This window comes from Perca fluviatilis, chromosome 20 (genome assembly GCF_010015445.1).
Source record: "Perca fluviatilis chromosome 20, GENO_Pfluv_1.0, whole genome shotgun sequence".
In the NCBI taxonomy this organism is placed as follows: Eukaryota; Metazoa; Chordata; class Actinopteri; order Perciformes; family Percidae; genus Perca; species Perca fluviatilis.
This window is the reverse complement of record NC_053131.1, coordinates 10,294,945-10,322,450: the sequence shown is the minus strand read 5'-3', so window position 1 is coordinate 10,322,450 and position 27,506 is coordinate 10,294,945. Positions and strand designations below refer to the sequence as shown.

At 41.6% G+C, this 27,506-nt stretch overlaps 1 protein-coding gene across 2 annotated transcripts; it reads left to right on the top strand.

Annotated features, from left to right (window-relative positions):
- Positions 1 to 605: 605 nt before the first annotated feature.
- On the top strand, positions 606 to 27,311 carry trip11 (thyroid hormone receptor interactor 11). 2 transcript variants are annotated; one of them, XM_039786473.1, is made up of 22 exons: positions 606 to 769; positions 1,088 to 1,237; positions 5,354 to 5,430; positions 5,776 to 5,886; positions 6,824 to 7,126; positions 9,189 to 9,257; positions 10,075 to 10,240; positions 10,402 to 10,728; positions 10,971 to 11,011; positions 11,128 to 11,226; positions 11,374 to 11,577; positions 12,197 to 15,253; positions 15,571 to 15,711; positions 16,456 to 16,649; positions 18,041 to 18,204; positions 18,390 to 18,493; positions 19,152 to 19,251; positions 20,544 to 20,625; positions 22,169 to 22,283; positions 25,109 to 25,231; positions 26,411 to 26,555; positions 26,949 to 27,311. In XM_039786473.1, exons 2-22 carry the CDS (start codon positions 1,099 to 1,101, stop codon positions 27,161 to 27,163), a joined length of 5,976 nt encoding a protein of 1,991 aa, XP_039642407.1. In that variant the 5' UTR covers positions 606 to 769; positions 1,088 to 1,098; the 3' UTR covers positions 27,164 to 27,311. The 2 variants fall into 2 exon arrangements, with proteins under 2 accessions (XP_039642407.1, XP_039642406.1); XM_039786472.1 differs by having other exon boundaries at positions 606 to 1,237.
- The last annotated feature ends 195 nt before the right edge of the window (positions 27,312 to 27,506 follow it).

The following is a 27,506-nucleotide window of genomic DNA, read 5'->3' as shown; positions in this document are numbered from 1 at the left end:
CATATAATAATAATAATAATAATAATAATAATAATAATAATAATAATTATTATTATTATTATTATTATAATTATAATTATAATTATACTTTATTAATCCCACAAGGGGAAATTACAATGTTATAATGTTATACTCACTCCAGGTCTAATTATATATATTATTTAAAAAAAAAAATAAAAAAAAAAATATATATATACATATATATATATATATATATATATATATATATATATATATATATATATATATATATATATATATATATATATATATATATAATGAATGAATATAACATTTAGGTTCAATGTAGTTTACGTATTAAAAAATGTTTCTCAAAAAGTTAAATTCACACACACACACACACACACACACACACACGAATATATGATAGCACTGTAAAGGAAAAACTACAAATAACTTAGATTTATTATATGTTTTTTTTATTAACTTTTAGATATTAACATTAAATCTTAAAATATGTAAATGCAAATTTTAGATACGTTTACTGTATTTAAAGATTCTCTTTAACGTAGCTGGTTCTTGAACGCACCTTGATTTTGTTGGTCCTCCAGTATCCCACAATGCACCGTTTCCGTGTCCACGTCAAACCTGACAGCCATCGCCGCAGCTGAGCTGATATCGGCTGCAGTTGAGGTGGCACTTTCTGGCCGCTGTGTTGGTTAGACCGGCTAAAAAAAACAACCTGCTGAAATACCACTCCCACTCAGCCGTAGACGACACAGACCTCAACATTAAGCCCTAATCTAAGGTATTGGCTGTTTGACTGTAATGTAACGACGCTTAGCATAGCCTAGCTTGTCTCGACAAATTCCTTCAGGCAAAACGACCAGCTGTTATTAGCCGGGGTCTTTGCTAAATGAGCGTCTGTCAGCGCGAAAAGCGACTTTATTTCGGAAGATTAAAGTGGATTTTGAAGTTAAAGTCGTCTTTGTGGTGTAGAGCTTACAGTTGAGCTTGATGACCGAGTTTACTGTATCACCTCGGGAGTCAAAGCTAGGCTAACCCCCCCCCCCCAGTCCTAGTCCTCTTCGGCCCTGCTTTTGTTTTGTTTTGTTTTGGTTTGTAGCCCTCTTCGAGATGTCATCGTGGCTGGGTGGAATCGGCTCCGGCCTCGGTCAGTCTCTGGGCCAGGTCGGTGGTAGCCTGTCCTCCTTCACCGGGCAGATATCAAACTTTACCAAAGACATGTTACTGGAAGGGGTGGAAGAAGTAGGAGGTAAGTCTGGTTCATGTTTTTTCCTTTTTCTCTTTGGTAGCCACATAATCACAAGTTGTTGCATTACACCGCTGTAGTAGAGAGCATACTCTGTTCTTTCCAGTGTATTTTGTACACATGTGAAATGACTGCTTAATACTTCCAGTGTACCAACATAAAAAAAGAGTTCCTTTAGGTTCCTAGGTCTTACCAACTTACTGGTCCTTTTTAGGAAGATTGTAAAAAATATCTCAGCTGTCTTGGGAGGCAGCAACCGAGAAAAAAATAAAGCCATTACATTGAGCAGTAAAAGGTATCTTACAAGAAAACTGCCATTTACTGAAAAAATATCATAGAGAACTATTGCTTGCATTAATAAAACAAATATCCAGTAACTTGAAAACTACCAACAAGTTTTAGCTGATTTAACTGTAAGTGATGTGATAACGAGGTAGAAAATCTAGAAACATGTTTACATTGGCTGTTCGGTATTTCAGAAATATAAAGATGTTTGTCTTTGGGAACACTAACATACTCAGCTGTCATAATTGAAAGCAAATGTCTGCTAACAAGAGATAGAAAACAAGCCCATTACACTGACCAGTGAAAGATGACTTATAACATCTAAATTATGTAATAAGTAGACAGTGCTGGAAATAATATATAAGGCATACATTCAGTTGCCAGTTTATAGGTACAACCTGCTAAAACTAACAACAGGTTAATAAGTTTACCGCACAATAATATAACAGTCTTGCAATAAATTCAACCTTTTTAAAGGTTATAATGTTTACTTTTTGTTGACACTGTTTTAGAGAGGTGTTCAATGTAGTGGTTATATTAAGGGGCATCTCTAATAGTTTGAAAGTATATCCTTAATATCAGAAACCCCTCTCAGTATAACACAGTGCAATTCAACAGCTCCACAAACTACATCCTCCAAAATATACATGAAGTTGAATCAACACTTCTCACAAAAACTGAATATTGTAACTTTTGTTATTTGGCAACTGAGTGTATAATACTAGAGACTAATTAGAGTTATCGGTGTCCGTTAAAAAAAAAAAATTAGAGCTAGATACAGTCGAATAAATAACCAACATTTCTCAGTTCTCAACTAATTGCAATGATGTTGTAACCGCATTGCTAAAAAATGAACTGTTAGAGGTAGGGCTGGGCAATATATTGATATTATATCACTATCGATATATGAGGCTAGATATCGTCTTAAATTTGGGATATCCTAATATCCTGATATGACATAACACACAAGTGTTGTCTTTTCCTGGTTTTAAAGGCTACATTACAGTAGAGTGATGTCATTTTCTGAACTTACCAGACTGTTCTAGCTGTTCTATTATTTGCCTTTACACACATAGTTCTTATATCCACATAACTGACGATTATTTATCAAAAATCTCATTGTGTGCATATTGTGGGAAAGCACCAGTTGTCAACCCTACAATATCGCAACAATATCGATATCGAGGTATTTGGTCAAACATATCGGGATATTTGATTTTCTCCATATCGCCCAGCTCTAGTTAAAAGACGTATGACTGACAAGCGTGCATGTCCCAGTCTAAGAAATATGTGACCGTTGTAAGCAACTGACTCAATTAAGAGGGAAAAAAACTACCTTTACGTAGCTGAATAGTGATGAACTGAATGTATAACAATGTATTATAATGTACACTGCTGCTTTCTTTGTCTGGTGTTTTAAAGATATTGTCGTTCTCATGTGGATGAGCGGATATATGTAAACATTACAACACCCAGAACTCCCTTTTCTAAAGCTGCTCTGTTGACCCTGAATGAGAGCCGGACTACTTGCATGACAACAATGTTTGTTTGAGTTTTGCACCCTAACTGTTTCATCAGCAGTGAACTAGAATAGGACCTCTTTGACTGAATCACACCTTCAGCATTTTATAACCGTGCCCACAGATTTGAATGTCAGCATAATGCATTTAAATCTGAGCGCCTCTTAGTTGTCTTTCTTTCTGTAGCTTGTAGCTATTGAATCTTTGACACTGCCAAGGTGACATACAGTGTACTGCTTAATTACAGCGTGTAGTGCTCTTATATTTTATTTTTTTTTATTTTTTTTACACCACCACTGCACTGCATTTTGGTGTGAGTCTACTCTACCCCGCCAATGTGTAGATAGGACGGCCGGCCACATATTTGCAATCAATCAAGTGTGTTACACCACACAATGGTCTTAAATTTTTCCCGTCAGGTTCACGTCAATAGCGCCAAAGTATTAACTTGGAAAACCGACTGAAGAACTCTTACTTGGTTGGGTCAGAAGTGTTAAAGGGATACGCCACCATGCTTGAGATTTTATACACCCAAATAACTTTTACGTTGAACTGTAAGTTCTAGAGCTGAAAATGCTTGACTTCCACCACCATTATCTACCAAAATAAAGACTTCTGTTGGGGATCAATATATTTGTCATATGAAGTTCAACCAAAGTATGTGGGTTACATTTAAAACCGGAAGAAACCTATTATTAACCCACGCCACAGCTGTACAGGCATTGGGATAACAGGAAACAGTTTGTGTGCATCTTTTAAAAAGCACCTTAAAGGAATACGCCACCGTTTGTTGAAATGGGGCTTATCACGGTCTACCCTGGCTGTAGATAGGTGGGCCAACGCAGTTTTTTGTGCATGCATTGTTGTAGTCCGGTGCAACACCGGCAGCGCCGCCGGGAGTTAGCTTAGCGTAGTGAATGGAATCCTATGTTGCCGGTTAGCATGTTGTGAGTAAAAGTGAGTCGACAAAAAAACGAATTACTTGCAGTGAGACAAAAACTGCGTTGGCCCACCTATCTACAGCCAGGGTAGACCGTGATAAGCCCTATTTCAACAAACGGTGGCGTATCCCTTTTAAGGTGCTTTTTAAAAGATGCACACAAACTGTTTCCTGTTATCCCAATGCCTGTACAGCTACCTGTGGCGTGGGTTAATAATAGGTTTCTTCCAGTTTTAAATGTAACCCACATACTTTGGTTGAACTTCATATGACAAATATATTGATCCCCAACAGAAGTCTTTATTTTGGTAGATGATGGTGGTGGAAGTCAAGCATTTTCAGCTCTAGAACTTACAGTTCAACGTAAAAGTTATTTGGGTATATAAAATCTCAAGCAGACATTCTCAGTCGATGCAGTCACCCCTTCATTCATTGTCAGTGGAGCTGCTAACAGCCTGATAGTCACACAGATTACAGCCAGGGTTCATGATCAAATCAAACGCTAGTGATATCCCCTTTTTAAAATGTCGATGCCAGATTCTGAGTGTAATGGTTCAGTAAGTCACTAATTTGCTTGGTTTCGTTGTTAGCGCCAGTTCTAGACCTTTAGTCTGGGCTCAAGAGTATTTTATGACGTCAAAATGCAATAATTAAGGAACTTCTGTTCTGTTCCCCATCTCATTTGGCACAGTTAACCCCAAAGTGTCATCCCTCTTAAGCAAACAGAAGTGAGCGATAAAGCTTAGGAGAACTTTGACCGCAGATCTCCAACTCACAGCTCTAATCTTAACCAAAAGTATAAAATCTTATCACTGAGTACGGAGCCATGGGCCAGCTGTGAAGCACTCTGTGTGCCAGGCCTTGCATCCATCTTTTTACCTACATTTTTAAAAAGAGAGGATATTGACTGGAACTAGATTTGCCTGTAGGCTTCATTTTAGTTTCTGTAGTAATGTTATGTGTTGGCTGAGCTTCGTGAGCTGTTAAGATCCCATAACTCTGATACGATCTCCAGAAATGTTGGCCTGCTCAGCCGTGCATGTTTGTTTGTCATGTGAGCCGGGTGAAGCAGATCTGTGTGTGACTCGGATAGAGAAGGGGGAAAAAAAGTCACTGGTTGGTATGTCTTGAATTTGCGGAGTGTCAGTGTAGATAAACTTGAAGAACATTTTTCTCATATTGACATTCTTGTTATCAGAAAACTGAATAAAATATCCCTTTTATGTATCTCTTACTGCGTAAATGAGAAAGACCTGAAGCTACGTTTGTGTATTATGCTTTGTTGCGCATTAAATGAATGCTGCCCGTTAACTGATTTATGACTTATGCATATTGTGATATATTAAATGCAATTTTTTCCCCATGTAACTGCAGATGCCGCCACAGAACTGCAGGTGTCCAATTCCAAGTTGGCTGACATAGAGACTGCATTTAACACTCAGAAATCTGAGGTGAGATTCCTTGTGCTCGTATTCAGAGTCGAGGAGTAAAACTATATGCTTTTCTCAGTGTCACAGGCCGGGTACGGATGTCAGAGAGTATTAAGAGACGGACCGACGCATTTTTTTAAATCTTTTCATAGAATTTGTTAATAAGAGCAAAATATAGGACAACACAAGCTTTATTCTATAGGATGGGTGTAGGGCACTGTATTAATAAGCATCCATCCAGCTGAAGAGCCCTTTAGCATCTCTCTAAGCTCTGACCACCTTTCCTGTATATCAGATAAGAAAAATGTTAATTTCCTGCATATTTATTCTGTTATTGACCTCCTCCCTTCTCCGTCTTTTTTGCAGTATGACAGATTAAGAAAGCTCTATGCAGAGCTCGAGGAGAAGCTGGAAGCATCAGAGATCCAGATTAAAGGACAGTCTGCGGAGTACAGAAGCCTTCTGCAACAGAAAGATGTATGTACATTTGTATTCATAATGAAAGCCTTTAGATGATACGTCTGTTAAAAATATATCCTTTAAGAGAGAAAAGGTCAAAACTGTGTCTTACCCATTACCCATATTTACATAACTAAATAACATGTCTAGTTATTTAGGACGCTTGATACATTTAAATTGTGTTCTTGAATGAGAGCATGCAACTACACACAGTCCTGTATAACTCTAGCCCTGAAGATGGCAGAAGTTTTAACCATTTAGTATTGAAGTTTGCTCTACTAATATGTATCTTAGGTCATTCCATGTGGAAGTTTTAAGCTGTCAATTGTCAATGTCAATTGAAAAAGATTAAAACGTTTTTTTTATTTTTGTTTTGCCATGCATTCACATATGGTAAATTGAGTTTGTATATGATTAAACAATTTCATTTATAATAATCAAATAATAATCCAATTTCCAAAACCACCTCCGAAGGTGGTTAGAAGCACAACATTTAAAATAGTCTTTCCATCCACATGTAAAACCTACCTGAATGGAAAAGATGTTAAAGCTGCAGCAGGTGGAAAGCAAAAAAAAAAGCCAGAATTTCAAGAAGAGTGAGACCTCTTCCTGCCGCTCTCCCCCTTCTGTCTGCATGTGCAGAACAGCCAATAGGAACGCTCTCTCTCTGTAATGACCTGGGATTGGCCAAAGTCTCCCATCACAGGCTAGATTTTCTAAAGCTAGATATAGATTACAATATGTTGAAAGGTTATTATGGAATTTTTGCCCAACAACGCCAAAATATACTGCCTACCTCAGCTTTAATCCTAAACGGTCCGTATACTATCAGTAAGAAAACCTTTGTGCTCTTTGTCTCACACGACAAAACCGAAGTCTTGTCCAGACAGAATGTGGACGTGAAGCTCATGTTAGTGCTTGGTATAAGACCCAATGTTTGTTTGCATCCTCCCAGGTGGAGATCAGTCACCTGAAAGTTCGGCAGACAGGACTCCAGGAAGAAGTCCGGACGCTGCAGCAGTCGGCTCAGTCCGCCTCTGGCGGCCCCGCCATGCTGCCTGTCACCACTTCTTCCTCAACCACTACCTCCTCCTCTGCTTCCTCTTACCTGTCGCGGCCCTCAGGGGCCCACCAGGGCTTCCACGGCGACGAAATGGACCTCAGCGACGTTATCTGGTCGCAGCAGGAGATCAACAGGCTGTCGACAGAAGTCGTGCGTCTGGAGGCAGAGGTGGCACACTGGAGGCGAATGTCTCAGGTAAGGCTGGAGCAGGACAGATGGGTCTGGTACAGAGAGTTACACCTGGGTCATTCAGTTAAAGGAATAGTTAGACACTTTTTCACTTTCTAACCAGTGTTTCCCCTACCACTGAAAGAAGGACAAAATTATATAGTTATGCTCTATATTCCATAGGGATGCACCGAATCCAGATTTTTGGGGTTCGGCCGAATACCGAACCCACTGGTTAATATTCTGCCGAATCCGAAACCGAATACCGAATCCTCCTCCCACCCTCAGTCCATTAACACAGTAAACACATTAATGAAGTAAACAACGTCCACAGCCTCTAAAATAGTTAAATGTAACAACTTAATGTTGAATTCACACGCACTTTTCACCTCGTAGGAAAGCACATCGCTATCGCCAGATGATTTTCGCTAACCAGTGTATGATGAAGGCATGTTGGGTGGGTGAAATTAGAAAGCTAACGGGCAGCAGCCGGTCGCTCCGCTCCCACTGTAGGGAGACTTATTTGCCGAGAGAAGGGCTGACAGCCCGGGAGAGACTGTCTGTCTGGTTAACACCTTTTTAGCAGTGACTGTCCTTCCTTTGCCGTACCTGGGGTTGCTGCGTTTTGGCTGCTGTCTGTAGATGCGCGGCTCGTATTCTTTCGGATGTTTCATACGCAAATGTTTTGGCAGCGGCGATGTTGTGTATTGCAATGCCGACCTGTCCTGCGGCGGCAAGGATGGGGTCCTTGCCGCCGCAGGACAGGTCGGCATTGCGGGTTGGGCGTGTGGCTCGGCTTGGGTGGCCTCGCCTTCTTTTGGCAGGGGGTGCTGCCGGGCGGCGCATTTTCTGCTCGCGAGTTCCATTTTCACTTTCTCACAGCCTACTGCGTTGAACGGTCCACCTTCATTACGTCGACCAGCGCAGCGCGCACAGTGCAATAGTAGGGTTCGGTTGGGTGGAAAAAAATTCTAAGGTTCGCCAGAAACCCAACCCTGTCAAAAAGCCCAATATTCGGCTGAATCCGAACCCGAATCCTGGATTCGGTGCAGCCCTAGTATTCCACACACAAACAAAAAAGAGATAAAGCCGCTTCACACACATAGGCGACGCCTAACAACTTTTTGGGGGAGCGTCAACAAAGCCCCCTGTCAAAAATCCTAGGGGAAACAACCGCAAGAGTTAGATGAGAAGATACCACTCTTGTATGTGTATGTGTTTTCAGATGGTAAGCTTAGCTCAGTAATTTACACAATATATCTTGTTTATGTAAACCACATTGTCCCTGGATCTATAGTAATTACTAAGCTTTAGAGGTGAAGAGATAAGCTGGCTGTCCCCCCCCCCGTTTCCAGTCGTTATGCTAAGCTTAGCTAACGACTAATCGGCTACAATCAGCTATCCTGATTGTAGCTTCATATTTGCCATACAGATATGAGAGCCGCATCAATCTTTTCATCTAACTCTCGTTTAGGAAAACAAAGAAACCTATTTCCAAAAATGTCCCAACTATTCCTGACCTAGTATTCAGGTATTCCTAAACTAAAGTATTGTCTTTGCGATAGCTAGGTCACCTTATTGCCCTGAAAGCATGCTACTTATTATCAGAGACTTTCAACTAAATGCTTTTGGCTTTACAGTTTTTGTTACAAAATGCATCGTGGTTGCTACATAGATTCAACATTTTTATTTGCCATTTGTGCATACACCAAACCGTCCAGGCACATAGGAATTCTTGTGCAGGCTCTTTGAGTCAAGTAAAAAGAAAAGCACACCAACTAAAATAGAAAAAGATTATACAAGGTGAATAAAATAAGACAAAAACACTTAGATACTACACAAAAGAGTGCAAACTAATATTAACATAGAACAGTGTGCCAGATACTAAAAGGTTTAGACAATCACAAGAATCACCGTTTTACATTTATTTTAGTTCATCACACCACCACACCAAGCAAGTTCAAAACACATGCTAAGAAACACCAATGAATAGCTGTACAGTTTCCATTAAAATATACCAGCTTAAACTAAATTGAACTTGATTCTGATTGTGTTTCGAATGAGATCTAATTACCTTATCTTATTACAGGCATCATCAGCGGCAGGAGCCGGTAACGGCGACCAGGCAGAGATTCTCAAACTTCAAAGAACTATTAAGGTGAATTTTTCTTTGTTGCCAAAATAAAGAATAGTTTATGGAAGAATCCACCTCACGATACGATATCATCACGATAATTATGTCACGATACGATATTGCGATTTTAAACATATTGCAATATTCTGCGATGTATTGCAATGTATTACCTTTTTTCCAACTTCAAATGTTTCCCAATTTCAAATGATGTCCCCAAAGGAAAATGTAGTCAACATCTGTTTCATCTAAAAAGATACATTTCTCTGTTTGTTCATCTCACTTCAATTTTATTGCTGCAAAATGGGATTATCAAGCAGACAGACTGACCAACACATATATCATAAAAGATCGATACTTGGCGTCTGTGTATCGATACAGTATTGCCACGAAAAATATCGCAATACTCTATCGATTTTTCCTCCCACCCCTAATATATATATATATATATATATATATATATATATATATATATATATATATATATATATATACATACATACATACATACATACATACATACATACATACATACATACATACATACATATACATATACATATACATACATACATATATACATATATACCAATTGTTTTTTTATATTAGCAATGGTTTATATGACAATGTGTACGTAAAAGGCGTTGCTCATATTACCCTACTGAAGTTCCTTGTCGCTCTGTGGAGCTTTATACCAGTCAGTGTTGTGTTTACAGTTTGTTTTTGCTGTCCCCATGTTTGAAAGTTTCAATTAATGCAGGTTGACATAATTTAAGATAACAACTTCCATCGACTGCATCGACACTGGGACTCTAACCTTGATGTTATTGCTGCTTTGGGACAGGAGCTGCGAGAGGAGATGAGCCGGGAGGTGGATGAACACCAGCATGAACTGGCAGCTCTGCAGGACGCCCAGCGACAGAAGATGGCCGACATCACACGCCGACATAGAGAGGACTTAGCGGAGTACGAGGAGAGGATAGAAGAGCTGGAGGACCAGATTCAGAGTGGTTAGCCTAACTTTTGTATTTGTTATTGTAACTTGTGGAAGAGACATGAACTCAGAGATTTTCCTGAGGAAATCTTGGCTTTAAAACCCCAAAATGTTGAGGTGTTTCTACTCAGGCACAACACACAAAATGATCCCGGTCCTCCAAATCCTTCTCTCCAGGTGGTAGTCAAACCTCTTCCCCATCAGATGCCTCCAAGCTGTCCGAATTCCAGAAAACCATAAGCTCCCTGCAGGAAGCAGCAGATCAGCGGGAGAAGCAGCTGGCCGAGCTGTCTGCCAGTCTGGAGGAGGCGCAGTCGAAAAAGGCGTCCCTGCAGCTGGAGAAAGATGAGGCCCAGGAAGAAAACACGGGGCTGCTGCAGAACTACACGCGTCTGCAGGCCTCTGTCACCGAGCTTCAGACACGAGTACAGGAGCAGGAGGGGAAGTCTCTGCAAAAAGCCCAGCTAGACCACGAGATCCAAATGTTGAGAAAGAATCTTGCAGGTTAACTTATTTTGATTCATGCTGAATACAGCTTAATTAAAGCTATTCAATGCTGTCAGAAACTCACTTTGCTGAAGCTGATTGTGTTTCCTTATTTTAATGCGATACTCTTTTTTTTTTTTTTTATTATAGTAACCACAAATCAGTATTGCATAGAGGCAGAATATTGTCATGGATATAAGCCATAGGAGGTTTTCCCTTTATGATTAACCTGCATATTGATTTACATTTCTACTTTCCAGCTGCAGAAAAAGAAATAGAGGGACTGAAAAGCCTGGCTGAGGTAAGTGGAAATATAAATTATTAATCATGTTGAATATTTATGATGTATGTAGTGGTAGGTTTCCGTGATTTAATCCCCTCGTTTAATGACTTCTCTAACTCTTTTGGTATAATTAGGCAGAACCAAAGGAAGAAGTTGAGCATGCGGACATCTTAGAACTGAACACCATTATTGCGACGTTGAGAGAAGAAAAGGAAAGTCTAGAACAAGAAAAGGTTTGTTTATGTGACATATAGAGTAGCAAATTTGGAGTCACTGGTTCCTGATATAATGGTTATAAGAAGACAGTTTTAATAACTGAGGTCTGTTGGATTATATATATTTTTTAAAGTGTAACGCTTTGTGTTTGTGTCTTTTCACAGCTTGATCTGCAAGATAGACTAGAAATGGCAGAGAACCAAATAGTTAGCACTAATGAAGCTGAGTCTGGTGACTCGGAGTCCCTGGAGGATCTGAAGGCAGAGCTGGAGAGAAAGGAAAAGGCCCTGAGAAACACTGAGGAGGAACGGGACACTCTGATGTCTGAGCTGGAGGAACTAGACCGGCAAAACCAGGAAGCAACACAGGTCTGACTGACCATGGTGGCCCTCGATTAATTACTAATAATCATATTTTTTTTTTTTTATATAGCACTTATAAAACTCTGTAATTACAAAGTGCTTTACAATCAGCAGGCTTAAGGAAATACAATGATTCAAGTGATAACAGTGAACAGTTCAGATGAATTAGTTACAAAGGACAAAATAAAATACCCAGAACACATATATGTACACATATATACATGCACATTACTAGTATAATGTTATTTTTCTTAGGTTCATATGCAGGTCTAAGGGCTACAAAAGTTCTATGTACCTAAGACTACAAATGTTGTTTTATTTCACTGACATCTCTCACATTGTGGAAATATTAAACTGTGAAATGATACATACCTGACTTACTTATAAGTATATAATATAATACTTACTTATTTAGCCTACTGACTGTAAAGGCACAATGCTGAGCAAAAATTATCAAAAATAAGCCAAACAAAATCAAGCCAAAACATGAAGAAGTATAACATTTAAAAAAAAAAAAAAAAGGAAAACTTGTAGAAACCCTTCACAACAAAACACAATGAGGAACATTTTGACAATTTGCTGATTTTCACCTTTGGGTTTTGTTTTTTACTCTTTCTGTCTGTAGCACATGATCTCGGTGAAGGAGCAGCTCTCTGGACAGCTGAAGGAGGCCGAGGCACAACTGACGGAACTGACTGCAGAGCTGAACACAACCAAAGACCAGAAGAGGGCACTGGAGCAAGAGCTGGACACCCAAAAAGAGAAAACCAGCCAGAGTGCTTTCACCCTCAACGACCTGCACATGGGCAAACAGGAGTTGGAACGGACCGTGAAGGAGCTGAAAGACAAACTGGGACGTGCACAGGAGCAGAGCAGGGGAGCACAACGAGAAATCGCAGAGCTGAGGAAGACTGTTCAGGAGCGAGAGGAGCAATCTTCTGTTGCCAAAGCAGAACTGGATCAGTCAGGGGAGAGAGGAATGGAGGCACAGGGAACTAAAGAGAAGCTAGCAGGGAAGGAGAGGGAGTTGTCAGACCTCAGGAGAGAATTGGATGAGATGAGGCTCTCTCAGGAGAAGGCGATGTCTGAGGACTATGAGTTGAAGATGGAGATAAGGAGGTTGAAGGCGGAGAGGGAGCAGGCTCTGGGTAGAGCTGAGGAAGTAACCAAGCAGATGAAGGAGAGCCAGGCAGCTCTGAACAGGACCGTGCGGGAGAAGGACACTCGTATTGAAGCTCTAAAGCTGGAGAAAACTCAGCTAGACGTGGAATTGGGTCAGACTGAAAGGACGCTAACGGAGCAGGCAAGACAGTACCAGCAGACCATCGAGGAGTTGACCCGAGCCCGCTCCATGGATGCCTCTGCTTTACAGACGGAGCACGAGCGAGCCATCAAACTCAACCAGGAGAAAGACATGGAGATAGCTCAGCTGAAGAGAGACATGGAGCAAGTGGCGTCCGACCACAGAGACACCAACGAGATGCTTTCGATCACGGTTTCAGGGCAGAAGCAGCTGACCGATTTGCTGCAGGAGAAGGATGTCTTCATGGACACTTTGAAACAAAATGCTTCAGATTTGCAGCAGGAGATGGAGAACCGTATTTTAGTCTTGACAAAGGAAGCGGATGCATTCAAACTGTTCCTGGAGGAGAAGGATAGACAGTTGGGCGGTATGAAGGAGGAGAACAGTCATTTGAAAGAAGAGATCGACCGGCTCAGGGATCAGCAGAGCAGGCCTCAACCTCTGACTGAGCCCCGGACCTTAGACATCATCACGGAGCTAGAGACAGAGATCACACAGCTCAAGTCCTCCAGGAATGGTCTGGAAGAGGAGGTCCAGACTCTGAGAAGAACCACGGAGGAGCTCCAGGCCTCTCTCCTTCTGTCGCAGCAGTCCCTACAGGCTCAGCAGACTGAGCTGGAGCAGGCTCACGCTCGCCATCAGCAGGTTACACTTAACTACGACAGACTCATCCACGCCAGAGACGAAGAGATATCCTGCCTGCAGCACACGGTCGATCAGCTTAGCGAGAGTGGCGTTCGTGCGGACTTCCCCCCGGTGCAGGGAGAGGTCATCCTGCAGGAGGAGAAGACCCAGACTCTGAATCAGGACAACGGCAACGAGAAACACGACCTGTCTAAGGGCGAAATAGAAAAGCTGGTGCGAGGCATCAAGGAGAAAGAGACCGAGATCAGCCAGCTGAACGAGAAGAACCTCTCGCTGACCAGACAGCTGGATCAGCTGGCGGTGTCTCGCGACGAAGTGGGCAAACTGTCCCAGATGGTCCTGCAGAAGGATCTGGAGATCCAGGCGCTCCACGCCCGAGCGTCCATGGCCGGAGGGGGCGGGCACAGCCAGGACATCATGTTCCTACAGCAGCAGCTGCAGGCGTACGCCGTGGAGAGAGAGCAAGTGCTCGCCGTGCTCAACGAGAAGACCAGAGAGAACAGCCAGCTGCGCTCGGACTACCACCGCCTCATGGACATCATGGCGGGGAAGGAGGCGGCGCTGTCGAAGCTTCAGCAGGAGAACCAACGCCTCTCCAACATGAGCGATCCCTCGGGAAGCCAAGAGATGTTCAAGGAGACCATCCAGAACCTGTCGCGCATCATCAGGGAGAAGGACATCGAGATTGACGCCTTGACCCAGAAGTGCCAGACCCTGGTGACCGTCCTGCAGTCCTCGGCAGGGGACTCCAGCGCCGGCTCCGGAGGCGTCAGCAGCAACCAGTTTGAGGAGCTGCTGCAGGAGAGGGACACACTGAAGCAGCAGGTGAAGAAGATGGAGGAGTGGAAGCAGCAGGTGATCACCACGGTCAAGAACATGCAGCACGAGTCGGCCCAGCTGCAGGAGGAGCTGATCAAGCTGCAGGGTCAGGTCTCGGCCGACAGCGACTGCAGCTCCAAGCTGTCGGTGGACTACGCTGGACTGATCCAGAGCTACGAGCAGAAGGAAAGGAGGCTGGGAAGTCTGAGTCAGGAACTGGCTCAGGTCCAGCAGACCATCACCCAGCTCAGCACCACCAAGGACGTCCTGCTGGGTAAACTGGACAGCGTAGCCGTTGTGTCTGGACCGACTCCTGAAGTCGTAGCTGCTCAGTCCAGCGGCCCTTCTCTCACGGCCGACGCGCCAGGCCGCCAGGCGCCTCCAACAGCAAAGAACGAGAAACCGCAAGAAGAAGTTCTACGGTTGCGAATTCAGTTGGCTGAGAGGGAGAACGTAATTCGGACACTTCAGGAGAACAACCAGCGGCTCTCCAACTCGGCGTCTGCCACAGAGAGCGAGCAGAGAAGTCAGGCCGAGGAGGTCCGGCTGGCCAAAGAGCGGCTGGAAGCCATGCAGAGGTCTGTGAGGGAGAAAGACCTGCTCATCAAAACCAAAGGCGACCAGCTGAGTCACGTCAGCGAGGCACTACGCAACCGCGAGAACGACAACGAGGTGCTGAAGCAGGCCGTGACCAATCTGAAAGAGCGGGCTCTTATTCTAGAAATGGACGTGAGGAAGCTGAAGGAGGAGAACGAGCTGGTAGCCACACGCTCTCGAGAGAAAGAGTCCGAGTTCAGAGCGCTGCAGGAAACCAACATGCAGGTTTCCCTCCTGCTGAGAGAAAAGGAGTTTGAACTGAGTGCAGTGAGCGAGAAGTCAGCAACTGTGGAGAGGATGCTAAAGGACAAAGAGCAGGTCAGTTGGCAACTAAGACTTCAGAACGACTTTGTTTCTCTTTAATTTTATTGTATTGTTATAACTGCCATAGGGACACATTTTGATACTTTCAGTAGAGAGGATTTTTTTTCTAATAGAATAGATTTATTTATTTTTGTGAATCTGTGTTGCAAGGTGCCAACATTTTTGTTTTTTTGTCAGTTTGATTAACACTCTTCTGATGAACACATGTATCCAGCAAAGTTGATTTAGACTGGAAACGGTGCTTTTTCTTTTGTCCTTTTATTCTTCAAACTGTTACATTTGTGATGTGCTCTGTTGATGTTGTAATGCAGGGTAAGTCTGGCGAGCTGAATCAACTCCTGAATGAACTCAAGTCCATGCAGGAGAAGGCTGTGGCGTTCCAGCAGGAGAGAGATCAGGTGATGATGGCACTCAAGCAAAAACAAATGGAGACCACTGCGATACAAACTGAGGTAGGAGGACAGATGATGCCCACTCACTAGCCTTTCATTTGAACTGTGAAGATATGAATCTGTGGTTGCTCACTGCTGGGTTTGATCTGCAAGACAAATTCACCGCATGTTTTCTATGGTATTCTGTCATCTTTTCTGGTTTGGCTAAAATTTTGTACAAAGTACAAGTGTCAAAGTAGTAAAGTTGTCACTCCATGTTACGTTAATTTCAAGTCAATCGAAACACACCTTACTCTGCATTCGAAGGAAACATCAGATGCGAACTTAATCTCCTTTGCAAATTGTACGCAAGTGTAAGAATCTAAATATTTTAAAAACAACCAGTTTGGTGTATTTTTCCATCATCACATTATTTTATCGTACCATATCACATTATTTTAACGTACCATATCCCCAAATCACAGACATGCGGGTTCAATGTAGACTCAAGACCAATAGGCTTCACATTTCAAAACAGATTTCCTGAATAGGTCTAGGGAAAATATGGATGATTAGATGGATATAACAGATATTCCAAACTGTAAAACCACTGTTAGTTCCTTTTGCTTTCCTAGTGTTGCCTCCTTCGTCATGTTGTCTAGTCACCTAAACATGCTGTCATGAATCAAGTTGTCTATTGATCACAACTTTAAAATCCATACAATATAGGTATAAGTATGTAAAAACAGTTACCGTTTAGGAATCAAAGTTACTGTGGTATTCGCATGCTCTACACATGTAAGGATGTTTCGGTTTCCTTCACAGCTTCAGCATGTGAGAGACAAAGAACAGCGTCTCAACTTGGAGCTGGAAAGGTTGCGTAATCACCTCTTGGAGATTGAGGACTCGTACACGAGAGAAGCCCTCGGCGCAGAGGACAGGGAGACTGAACTACGCAGGAGGGTGGCACTGCTGGACGAGAAACTGGCCACGTCCTCGAGTGCTGTGGAGAATGCCAGGTTAGCATAAAATAAAACGCATACAAAGCGTGTATTAAATGGGGTTGAAACACAACATTAGGTACTAATAAAATCATCAGGGATTTAACTGCACATTTTCCCCATGGTTTAGGTATTGTACAGCATTAGCATGCCACATTACATCAATAATAAGTATCATGTTGGCTCTGTGGCAAAGAAATAAGAGATGCAAATGCCCTGCAACTAATAACCATACAAGATGCATTTAAGCTGCATTAGGCTATCCTTGCATGTTTTGGTGGTAAAATACACTTGTCTTACCCTAAGTAACCACACTGAGTTGATTATAGTCCTGAGATCTGGTAGGATCAAAAATTGACCCCAACACAAAATGATTGTGTGACCACTAGTGGTTGGAAAGTCAAGTGATATCAATCATTTTCTCTCTTTGCTTTGGTTTTCTTTGCCTTGAGCTACACCTTAGCTGAAATCATTATTTGGCATCAGTGATTTAGTACTACATTGTTTAGTTTAGGGCTGGGCAATATGGCTATACGTATATATAATCAAAACAATATAAAAATGTTCATTGTATATATTATTTTTTTCATTCATCACAATGTCTTAAAAACCGAACTACATTATGGCAATATTTATGTCATTTGGACGATGCTTAACCTTCTGATCCTTGCACGTTATGTTCATTTTGCACTTAAGTTCTTAAAACAATACTTTTTGTTTTTTAATATTTAATTAACTCCTCAGTATACAAAAATAGGCTTTACCATGTGGTTATTTCATATAGATTATATATTGAGGGCGCTTGGGTAGCTCACCTGGTAGAGCGCGCGGCCATATACGTACAGAGGCTCAGTCCTTTGTTGCGTGTCATTCCCCCTCTCTCTCCCCTTTCATGTCTAAGCTGTCCTGTCACAAATAAAGGCCTAAAATGGCAAAACAAATTATCTTAAAAAAAAAAAGATGATTTATATATTGAATTACCAGAAAACATGCTATATTGTGATATATATAGTTATCAAGATATGAAATTACCTATATCGGGATAGAAGATGTTGGCCGTATTGCCCAGCCCTAGTTTTGTTCATACCTGTCAACTAGGCTTTACTTTGTTGTGGTGGCAGGAGCCTGCTCCTCTGGTGCCCACCTCTGTTGTGGGGTTACTGAAGGATCTATCTTAAGTCCCCTATCGTTTTCCATTTATCTGGCCCCTCTAGGGCATATCACAAAATGTAATTCCAATGTTATACAGATGTGTCCTGAATAATTTTGTGTCTCTGATATTAAGTACTGGATTTCCCTAATACATATGAGATATGATATGAGATTCTTGATTAACCTGATCAAATTAAGGTTCTATAAATAGTAAAGTCATTTTTTTTTCTGCTTATTGGCCAATATGCTTTTTCCAGCCAACAGGCCAGCATGCAGGTGGAGTCTCTGCAGGAGCAGCTGAGTGGAGTGGTGAAGCAGAGGGATGAAGCCCTCATCCATCTCAGGACCTCCCAGGAGCAGGTCAACCAGTATGCAGTGTCACTCTCCAACCTGCAGATGGTGCTAGAGCAGTTTCAGCAAGGCAAGTCAGCTGCTTCAACATGAAGACTCTGGTCGTCTAATAGTGTCTAGTATTTTAGCCAGCGTTTTTTTTTTTTTTTTTTATTATACAGAGAACCTGGTGGTAGTGATGATGAGGCAATTTGTGCCTGCAATCTGGCAATGAAATTCCATATAACTTGTAGTAATTGTCTCTTCCCCCATCAGAAGAGAAAGCCATGTACTCGGCAGAGCTTGATAGGCACAAGAAGGAGAAGGACGAGTGGAAAAGAAAAGCTCAGAGGCTGGAAGATCAAGCATCGGCCCTTCAGGTAAACCAGCAATCAATAACTGATCAGATCTGATTTATTTATATTTGACATGTGCCGCCAATAGCAATGCCACAAAGTGAACACACGTGACATATATTTCTTGATGACAGCTGAAGTTGCAGTTATATGAAAGCCATAATAAAACAGTGACCGCCCACTTTTTTTAACAGCTCTGGTTCTGGAAGTGTTTTTCCCCATTCAATTGTTTCATTGACGTTTTCAAGAAGTGCTTATATAAAGAGTTTAAAGCTTGGAACCAAGCCAACCAGTAAAACATTAGATTCTGCGCAAAAAAAAAAAACATTTTGAAAAAGGCAAAGGTACAAAACTGTATAGAGAAACTATCATAGACTTGAATGGTAGAAGCTCGATCTAGCCGTTGGCGGTTTCTTCGGATTGTGGGTAGTGTGGTTTTTCGCCATAAGGTCGCGAATAAAACAAGTTTTTCTACATACAGGTTTGATTTCATCCAGACTCAAAGCTTTTACAGGAACAGAAACTTCCGTTACACAACCTCGTAGCTCGTGGTCCGTCTGCCTCGGATGGTTTAGACGTTATGCCTAATAATCGAAATCCTTACGGAGAAAATCGATGGGATTTTTACTACCGGAACCACACTGTTGAGCTCTATGACTGACGGTGTTTTGCTCTCTGTCAGATTAACCTCGATGAAGCCAACGCTGCTCTGGAGTCAGCGTCGCGCCTCACCGATCAGCTCGATCTAAACGAGGAGCAAATTGAAGAGCTGAAAAAACAAGGTGAGCTGCAGCTGAGCTGTTTATTTTTCTTCTGCCAACTCCTACACGTCGTCTGAGGGAGTGATGGAAATATCTGACAAAACTCCTTATAAACTTCTGAAGTATCTTCACAAGGTTGCAATAAAATAAATGTCTTTTAAAGATGTTTTCTGTCAGCTTGGTTTAAAGACCACTGTACCACTTTATTTAAAATGTTGTGCATCTGCCATCCTGTGCTGCCTTTTTCTATCTTCTTCTTTTTTTTTTCTTTCTCCCAGGCTCATGTTTTCATTTGAGTATGCACGTGTCCTTATTATAGTCAGAATGCACGTGAAACTGTAGTCGCCTCCTGGGTTATGTTCTCCTGTATTATTTTTTTGTGTCACACTCAGCAGATTTCACTCTTATCACTGTCAAGCTTGGCCATTACATCACAGCAAATTCTTAGACTGTTTCTTTTTTCACCCCTCTCTGGCTGTCCAGAGCAGGCATTTGTTCAGACCCGATATGAAGCCATATATTTGCTTAACAAATCAGTCACCTATGGAAAATTTACATTGGATCTATTAATAGTTGGGTAGCCGTGAGAATGTTCTGATCCAGTCTCCCTAATGAGAGGTTAACGTTGCTATGTGCAACATAGCCCCAGTTTATGCCTCTCACGCATTAGCTACAGCAAAGAATCCAATATTTTGATGAATAAATACCCGATGACGTTGCAACTCAGAAGGTCACTTAGCAAGTCTTACAGCTATATTCTCTTACAGCAGTATTTCCAGATTCTTTTAACCATCTGGAGGGAAAAAAAGTTTTTAAAAAGATTTTAGCGTATTAGTATCATCAATTATGTTGGTATATATTGATGTAACTTTCTAATATTTATATTTTCATACAAAATAAAGAGTTCATATTTTTGCTTGTGTTGTGCAAAAGGAGCAAGGCCAGTTCCAAGTACTTGGCTAGGCAATATAGTCGCAACATGAAACGGTTAAAAGATCTTCTTTATCATATGTATTATATAACCATCCAGATGGTGAGAACATTCTTTGATGCTTCTGAAATACCTTCAGAACAGCAGTGAGTTGTTAAACGACTTTCTGAGTTAATCCGACATTGTCGGGTATTTCTTTTTCGTCAGATCGGCCGACATTATTTCAGAAGATTAAAAAAAACATCTCTTCACTGTGTGTGTGTGTGTGTGTGTGTGTGTGTGTGTGTGTGTGTGTGTGTGTGTGTGTGTGTGTGTGTGTGTGTGTGTGTGTGTGTGTGTGTGTGTGTGTGTGTGTGTGTGTGTGTGTGTGTGTGTGTTACAGTGGAAGTGAGACAGGAGATGTTGGAGGAGGCGCAGAGGAAACTGATGAACCTTCTAAACAGCACAGAGGGGAAGATAGACAAGTGAGTTCAGTCCTATCTGGGTTAAATATGATTATGATTAAGAACACATATGGTTTTCATTATTACTCTCCCATAGTTCCAAAGGATTGTAGAAAGTCACACTGCAGTATAAAAATGTGATAAGTGTTATCTTTTTTTCTTTTTTGATTAATTTTTTTTTGGGCAGCAAAGGGCTGCAGGTCGGAGTCGAACCCTCGGCCGCTGCGTGGAGGAGTAAACCTCCACGTATGTGCGCCTGCTCTACCAACTGAGCTAACCTGGCCACGTAATTCTTATCTTTTAAGGGTCGCATGGCATGAAAATTTCACTTTCTGAGGTTTTTTAACATTAATATGCGTTCCCCCAGCCTGCCTATGTTCACCCAGTGTCTAGAAATGGTGATAGGTGTAAACCGAGCCCTGGGTATCCTGCTCTGCCTTTGAGAAAATGAAAGCTCAGATAGACCAATCAGGAATCAAGGAGAAAGGTTACCTCCCCTTTCTCTGCTTTGCCCGCACAGAGAATTTGGCCCACCCATGAGAGAGAGACATCATGGCTTTCAAACGAGCAAAGTGACAGTTGGTCAAGGCCACACCCCCCACCCTCCACCTTGCCCCCCCTCTCTCCTCCTCAATAGCTACAGACACAGAAATGGCACATCCTAAGGAAAGCTCATTGTGGGACTGGCTCTAGTGGCTGTAATTCTGCACCAAGGCTGAATTTCGGAAAGAGACTTCAGATACAGTATTAGGGGACCACTAAGGTCTATATAAAAGAGACTTCAGATACAGTATTAGGGGACCACTAAGGTCTATATAAAAGAGACTTCAGATACAGTATTAGGGGACCACTAAGGTCTATATAAAAGAGACTTCAGATACAGTATTAGGGGACCACTAAGGTCTATATAAAAGAGACTTCAGATACAGTATTAGGGGACCACTAAGGTCTATATAAAAGAGACTTCAGATACAGTATTAGGGGACCACTAAGGTCTATATAAAAGAGACTTCAGATACAGTATTAGGGGACCACTAAGGTCTATATAAAAGAGACTTCAGATACAGTATTAGGGGACCACTAAGGTCTATATAAATGAGACTTCAGATACAGTATTAGGGGACCACTAAGGCCTATATAAAAGCATCCAAAGAGCACCATGTCAGGTGACCTTTAAAGCGTTATGACATTGGGATGATCACGCCTGTAACTGCAGCAAAGAAAGTCATGTATCTCTAAGTTTAATTGGAGATATTGCATTTTTTAAATAAAGTGAAGGGTTAAGTGTTTCTTTAGCTACATAAACCATTAAAAAAGCCATTGAATTACTGCAAAAATGCATTGTCATGTTTTAGCTCATGAAAGTTGGAGATGGATGATTTTCACTTTGTACAGTGCTTGAATTGCTATAAATAAAGCTTGTGTTTCTCAGTCTCCCTGGAGAAACACATGTAAACAAATACTGAAATGAACACATGTATTTATAATGCATGCAGCTGTATAAAGATGGGATTGAGGTCTTGAATTACATCATGCCTTATTATTCATCTTGTTCTGTTTCCAGAGTCCTGATGCGTAACCTGTTCTTGGGATACTTCCACACACCTAAAACCAAGCGTGCCGATGTGCTGAGGCTCATGGGAAGTGTACTGGGACTGAGCAGAGAAGATGTTGATAAGGTAAGATTCCTTGACTCATATTTACTTAAGCAATCACATATTCACATAATCATGGTTTTAGGCAGCAAGTGGTATTAATAAAAAAAATGTATTGCAGTATAATGGCATGAACAGTCGGGGAGCAATGTTTGTGGCATTGTGCCTTATTGGGAATAAATGAATGATGCATCACCACAATACATAAGTATATAATCATTTCATTATATACAAATTTATGTATTTACCAAATGCATGTACTATTTATTTTAGTATCTTTGGTTGGGCACTTAGGGTATATAAAAGTGTCCAACACAATGTACCTATATACCATGATATACAGGTAGTGGACAAAATAATGGAAACACCACATGAAAAAGCAGTTTCACTTAGACATAACTCAGCTGCAAAGTCATGTTACATTATCATTTAGCAGTAGGTTAGAGGTCTTACTTTGACCCAACACAAGGTATAAGGTTGGGTACCGAAACGTGGTGGCAATAGGGCACCGGTTCCAATGTAAACGGTAGTTGTTGTTTTTTTCCAGAAGCATCGCTACACGGGATGCTACGTTAACGTTAGCTAGTAGCAGAATTAAACACAATGGTTAAAATGCTGACAGCTTACGTTAAGTGGTGTAAAGTGTGACTGTAGTTCCCTGTAGAGGATTCCAACACCGAGACGTAACCGTCTGACTGTAGCTGCCGTTGTCGGAAAAACAACACAGACGGTGCATTTACTTGAAACTCGCCAGCCTTGTGGTGCATTCAAAGTTATTGTAAAATACACTTTTCCCATCTGGTGCTTGTTTTTGTCGTTTACCAGCAATTTACTGGTGAAATAAGTCATTGTTTTAAGTTATTGTCATTACATTATTAATCAATCATTTAATTTTGACCATATGGCCTTAGCAATAAACAAGCCGTTCTTTAATGTCGCCAACTGTCATTTTGTGCTCCTTTTTTTTTAAATATTTTATATTATATACATTATAAATTTATTATAAATATTTCGGTTCAGGCACCATTTTAAAAGTATCGCTTTAGCACCGGTATCGGAAAAAACCCAAACGATACCCAACCCTAACGAGGTAAGAGAGCTGTATAGTTGGTATCTAAATTGCAGATACATTGGTCTGTTGTGACGAAAAGAAGAGCATGACAGAATGGAGAAACTGGATGATAAAGAGCCCGGTTCTGCTCAAGGTTTCTTCCTGTAAAGGGTAGTTTTTCCTGGCCCTCTTGCGAAATTCTTTCTCGTGGGGGAATGTTGGGTCTCTGGAAATTAAAGCCTAGAAATTTAGATGCACCCTAGCGGCAGCAAATGTCATTCGCAGCCAGGGTCAGTCTAGGAACTCTCCGTTGGCTTGCGAGCTGGAAAAACCAAACTCTAGTCAGGCCAATCACATCGTGTATAGAGTCGGTGGGCGGGCTTATGGCTGCTGCTGCTGGGAACAGCGGTCTTTCGAATGGGCTTTGCGACTCTGGAAAGCTTTTCTTTGAGAAAAGAACAAAGAACGGCACTGAAGTCATTCTTAAAAAAGAAAAGATGTGTTCGGAGTTTTGCCGACCGGATACGGCAAAAGTTTAAAATGTAATCTATCAACTAGCTCCGCTACCTTCTTCGTTGCTCTGCCTGGTTGTAGCGCTATCCTATTGCGTGCAGAGGGAATTTGAAAGACAACAGTTTATCCCGCCCCTCAGATTGAGCCCTGCCAATGGTGAGTTCCCAGACCCAAACATCTTGATCTGGGTCTGGCTTGTCAGGCTATCCCGAGACTGACTTAAATGACAAACAGTGTTGGCAGGCAAACACTTGCCGACATAGATAGATAAACAATTAACAAGACAGTTGCTAAACAGAACTTGCCTCCAAATTCTTTACAGGCTTTTGGCCCAATACTGAGGCAAATCCAGTATTTACATAGTGTCACTGTCCCAGGTCACTCTGACCAGACAACCGACTTTTGTTTAATTAGTTGAGCACGTCCTTCAAAGATAAACAGTCAAGCCTCAAAACTCACTGTTGAGCTGCGACTTTTAACACCAGCAGCCCCTGAAAATCCTCTGTCCTTTAAAAAAGAAAGCATTATCTTATCCATATCGTCTGGCGGGAGCCCTCAGGGACTCCATCCAACTATTCCAGAGTATATTACCCAATACTCTTACAGGAAAACAGATACAGAGGGAGTAGGCAAATGCGATTATAACTCCTCAGAAGACCCATTTTTATTGTGTTGGAGGTCATTCCACTTATTTTTTTTCATCTCTCCCTCAGCTCCTGTTTATGCTATTTCAATTTTCCACTCAACTCATGTTTACGGCAGCCAAGTGTCCCACAAAACCAGACGACTTTTCAGCCTCATTGGATCAGCTAGTATCCCGTCTCGGCTGCCTTTTTTTTAACCTGAAGCTGTGAGCCATACGCTCTATATATGGGGTCCATCCAACCAAATCCGAATGACGCTGATAATTAGGGAGTATGAATGACCGTGAATAATAAAGCCATACGTTTTCTCTAGGAGTGTGGACTGTCAGCAAAGAATCTGTATATAAGCTTAACTAGCGAGTGGGTCCACAAAATAATTTTCCAGAAAGTGGTGGCAGGCAGAAAGGAAACCAAGGGCAATTAAAACTGAAATAATCTGACTGCCTCTTTGAAAACCGAAGTAAAACTGCTCTTCAAAAATAGCCGAAATGGACTGTATAAGACTCTTGACATTTACTGTACCTGCACTCTTCATCCTTTTGGTTAATCAGTGGTTAATAACTTATGGTGTCAGTGATGATTTGGAGACTTTCTAGGAAGCCAATAGTATTTGTCTGCACTTCCTTGCCTCCCATCTGCAGATGTTAGAGGAGGACGGACGGCACGGTGTTACTGGATGGATGTCGAACTGGCTGGGAGGCAGAGGAGCACAAAGTGTCCCAAACACCCCCCCGAGGCCCACCAATTCGCAAGGGCTCAACACGGTAACAAACGCCTCATACAGTTCTTTTTAACACCGAAGCACACTGTTTATATTTGATACAGTATGCTATACCCTAACACAGTCTACATATAGATGTATAATGGGCACGGACCACACTTCCCAGGACTGTCTTTCAGCAAGTTATCACAAGGCAACAGACATGGCATCAGCATAACTTCCCTGCTATTATAGAGAAACAAAGCATTCACACGGTCTCTATGCTTTCCCAGAGGAAAATCCAGAGTGAAAAGAGAAGACGAAAGCATAATATGCACACCAGCAATGGCAAAAAGGATTAAGAAAATTCTCAAAAAAATAATCTATACATAACCCGACACGCCTGCGATTGAGAAACAAAGCATTTACGATGTCCGGTTTGCATACACGCTCTCTGTTTCTGTGTAACACCGTGAACACAGTCGCACAATGCTCCAGGGTGGCCAACGTGGTCACAAGCAGTGTGTGCACTTCACAGTTTGCATTGCAAGTTACACGGGCAGCATTGCCACACAAATGCTCTGAAAAACTTTGCATCCGTCTATGCATTAAAATAAATTGAAATGTTTGCTCCAAAAAATATCACTACCTTCACTTTATACTGGTTTAATAGAACTTAGCGTGACCTATACAGTACTGAAAGTAAACAAAGGGAAGAAAATTAAGTATTTCTAATGCGAGTGCTGTAAAGTGTTTCTACTTTCTGTCAAATAAACATTTCATTTTTACAGAAAGAGCATACAAATTGCACATTACAACATATTTACTTCCTTAAAAATATATTAACAACACTTGAAGAATCCTAAGTAAAAAACGGATACATATTACTGTTTATGTGTTAACATGTGCCCTTCAAATTAAGTCTCAACAACATACACACTACCCCACAAACAGAATTTGAATCCAGCCACTGCAGTATTTCTACCCACCTGTGCAGTGATACACCGTTATGGCAGCAGAGTAGCTGGTAAAAAAAAAAACATTCACTTCTTTAACTGGCAATCATGTGCTCTGCTGAAATGTTCTTGAGCAGGACACTGAATCCTTACCGCGATGCTCTTCTGAAGCGAACTCTTAATTTTTTCAACTTGTTTAGGATGTAAAGCAAGAATGTCCATAATATCTCCGTAATTCAGCAGCAGCAGCACTATCACACTGTCCTGTCCTTCTTTTGTCGTTGCAGTCGTTCTCAGAGATGTTTGTAAAGTTCCTGGAGATTGAGTCGACCCCTTCGATGCCCGCACCAAAGCTTCCGTTCCAGGACTTCAAGCCTCTAAACGCCCCACCTCAGGGAAGAGCCAGCGGTGCTGCTCCCAGCGGTGCTGCAGGTAAACAACCCTTCTGGGAACACCCGACACCATGTCATGTCAAGACAGTAGTAGTAGTAGTAGTAGTAGTAGTAGTAGTAGTAGTAGTAGTAGTAGTAGTAGCAGTAGCAGTAGTAGTAGTAGCAGTAGTAGCAGTAAGGAAAAACCCTTAGCAATCTCACCTAAGCAAAAGAAAAACTAATGTACCATGAGCAATTGCAAAAGTCCTGAAATCTACAATCTAAACACAATTAAGCATGGAATTAAAAGCAAGCATGAGATTGGCTACATGATACAACAACAAGAGCATAATTATATATTATTAAATTAAATATAATATAATTAAATATTCTTTCTCTTACATCCCTAAAACACATCGAGCCTTATTTAAATGATACACCTCTCTCCTGACAGGAGGCGGAGCACTCAGCAAGCGGCCCGGCGAGTCCAATCCTTTCCTGGCCCCGCGCTCTGCTGCCGTGCCCCTGCTGGCCGGTTCCAGCTCTGGCGGCTCAGGAGGTCACCTGCTCATGAAGCCCATCTCTGACAACCTGCCCACCTTCACCCCTGTGCCCGTCTCAGCTGAAGCCAGCGGTGGAGCTGTGCTCAAAGACCTGTTAAAGCAGTGACCGGTCCCGTAACCGGTGCCGGAGATCTTAATTCATCCAACACGACTTTTACACTACACAGACAGAGAGATATTTGAGCAGTTCTGCTACTTATTGCTGCTCTTTTTTTTCTTTCTTTTTTTTTTAATAAAAATGATCAGAGAAATCATTAAGGCTTAATATTCCCTTTTTTTGGGGGGGGTTTAACTAAAACAAAATTTAGTTTTTTTTAAGATTCAGTTTTACTTAGAATTACTGTTCTATGCAACACTCTCTCCCTTTACACATCCGTCTCAACATTATTGTTACGCGTTGATCCACGAGTTGAAAATAATCAAAGTGACTCCACATGCAAGAAGGATGA

Bases quoted from the DNA above. Each gene is read 5' to 3' on its own strand.
- trip11 (XM_039786473.1), top strand. From the start codon at position 1,099: ATGTCATCGTGGCTGGGTGGAATCGGCTCCGGCCTCGGTCAGTCTCTG. The intron at 5,431-5,775 runs GTGAGATTCCTT...TCTTTTTTGCAG, and splicing joins TTAACACTCAGAAATCTGAG to TATGACAGATTAAGAAAGCT. The intron at 16,650-18,040 runs GTTAGCATAAAA...TGCTTTTTCCAG, and splicing joins AGTGCTGTGGAGAATGCCAG to CCAACAGGCCAGCATGCAGG.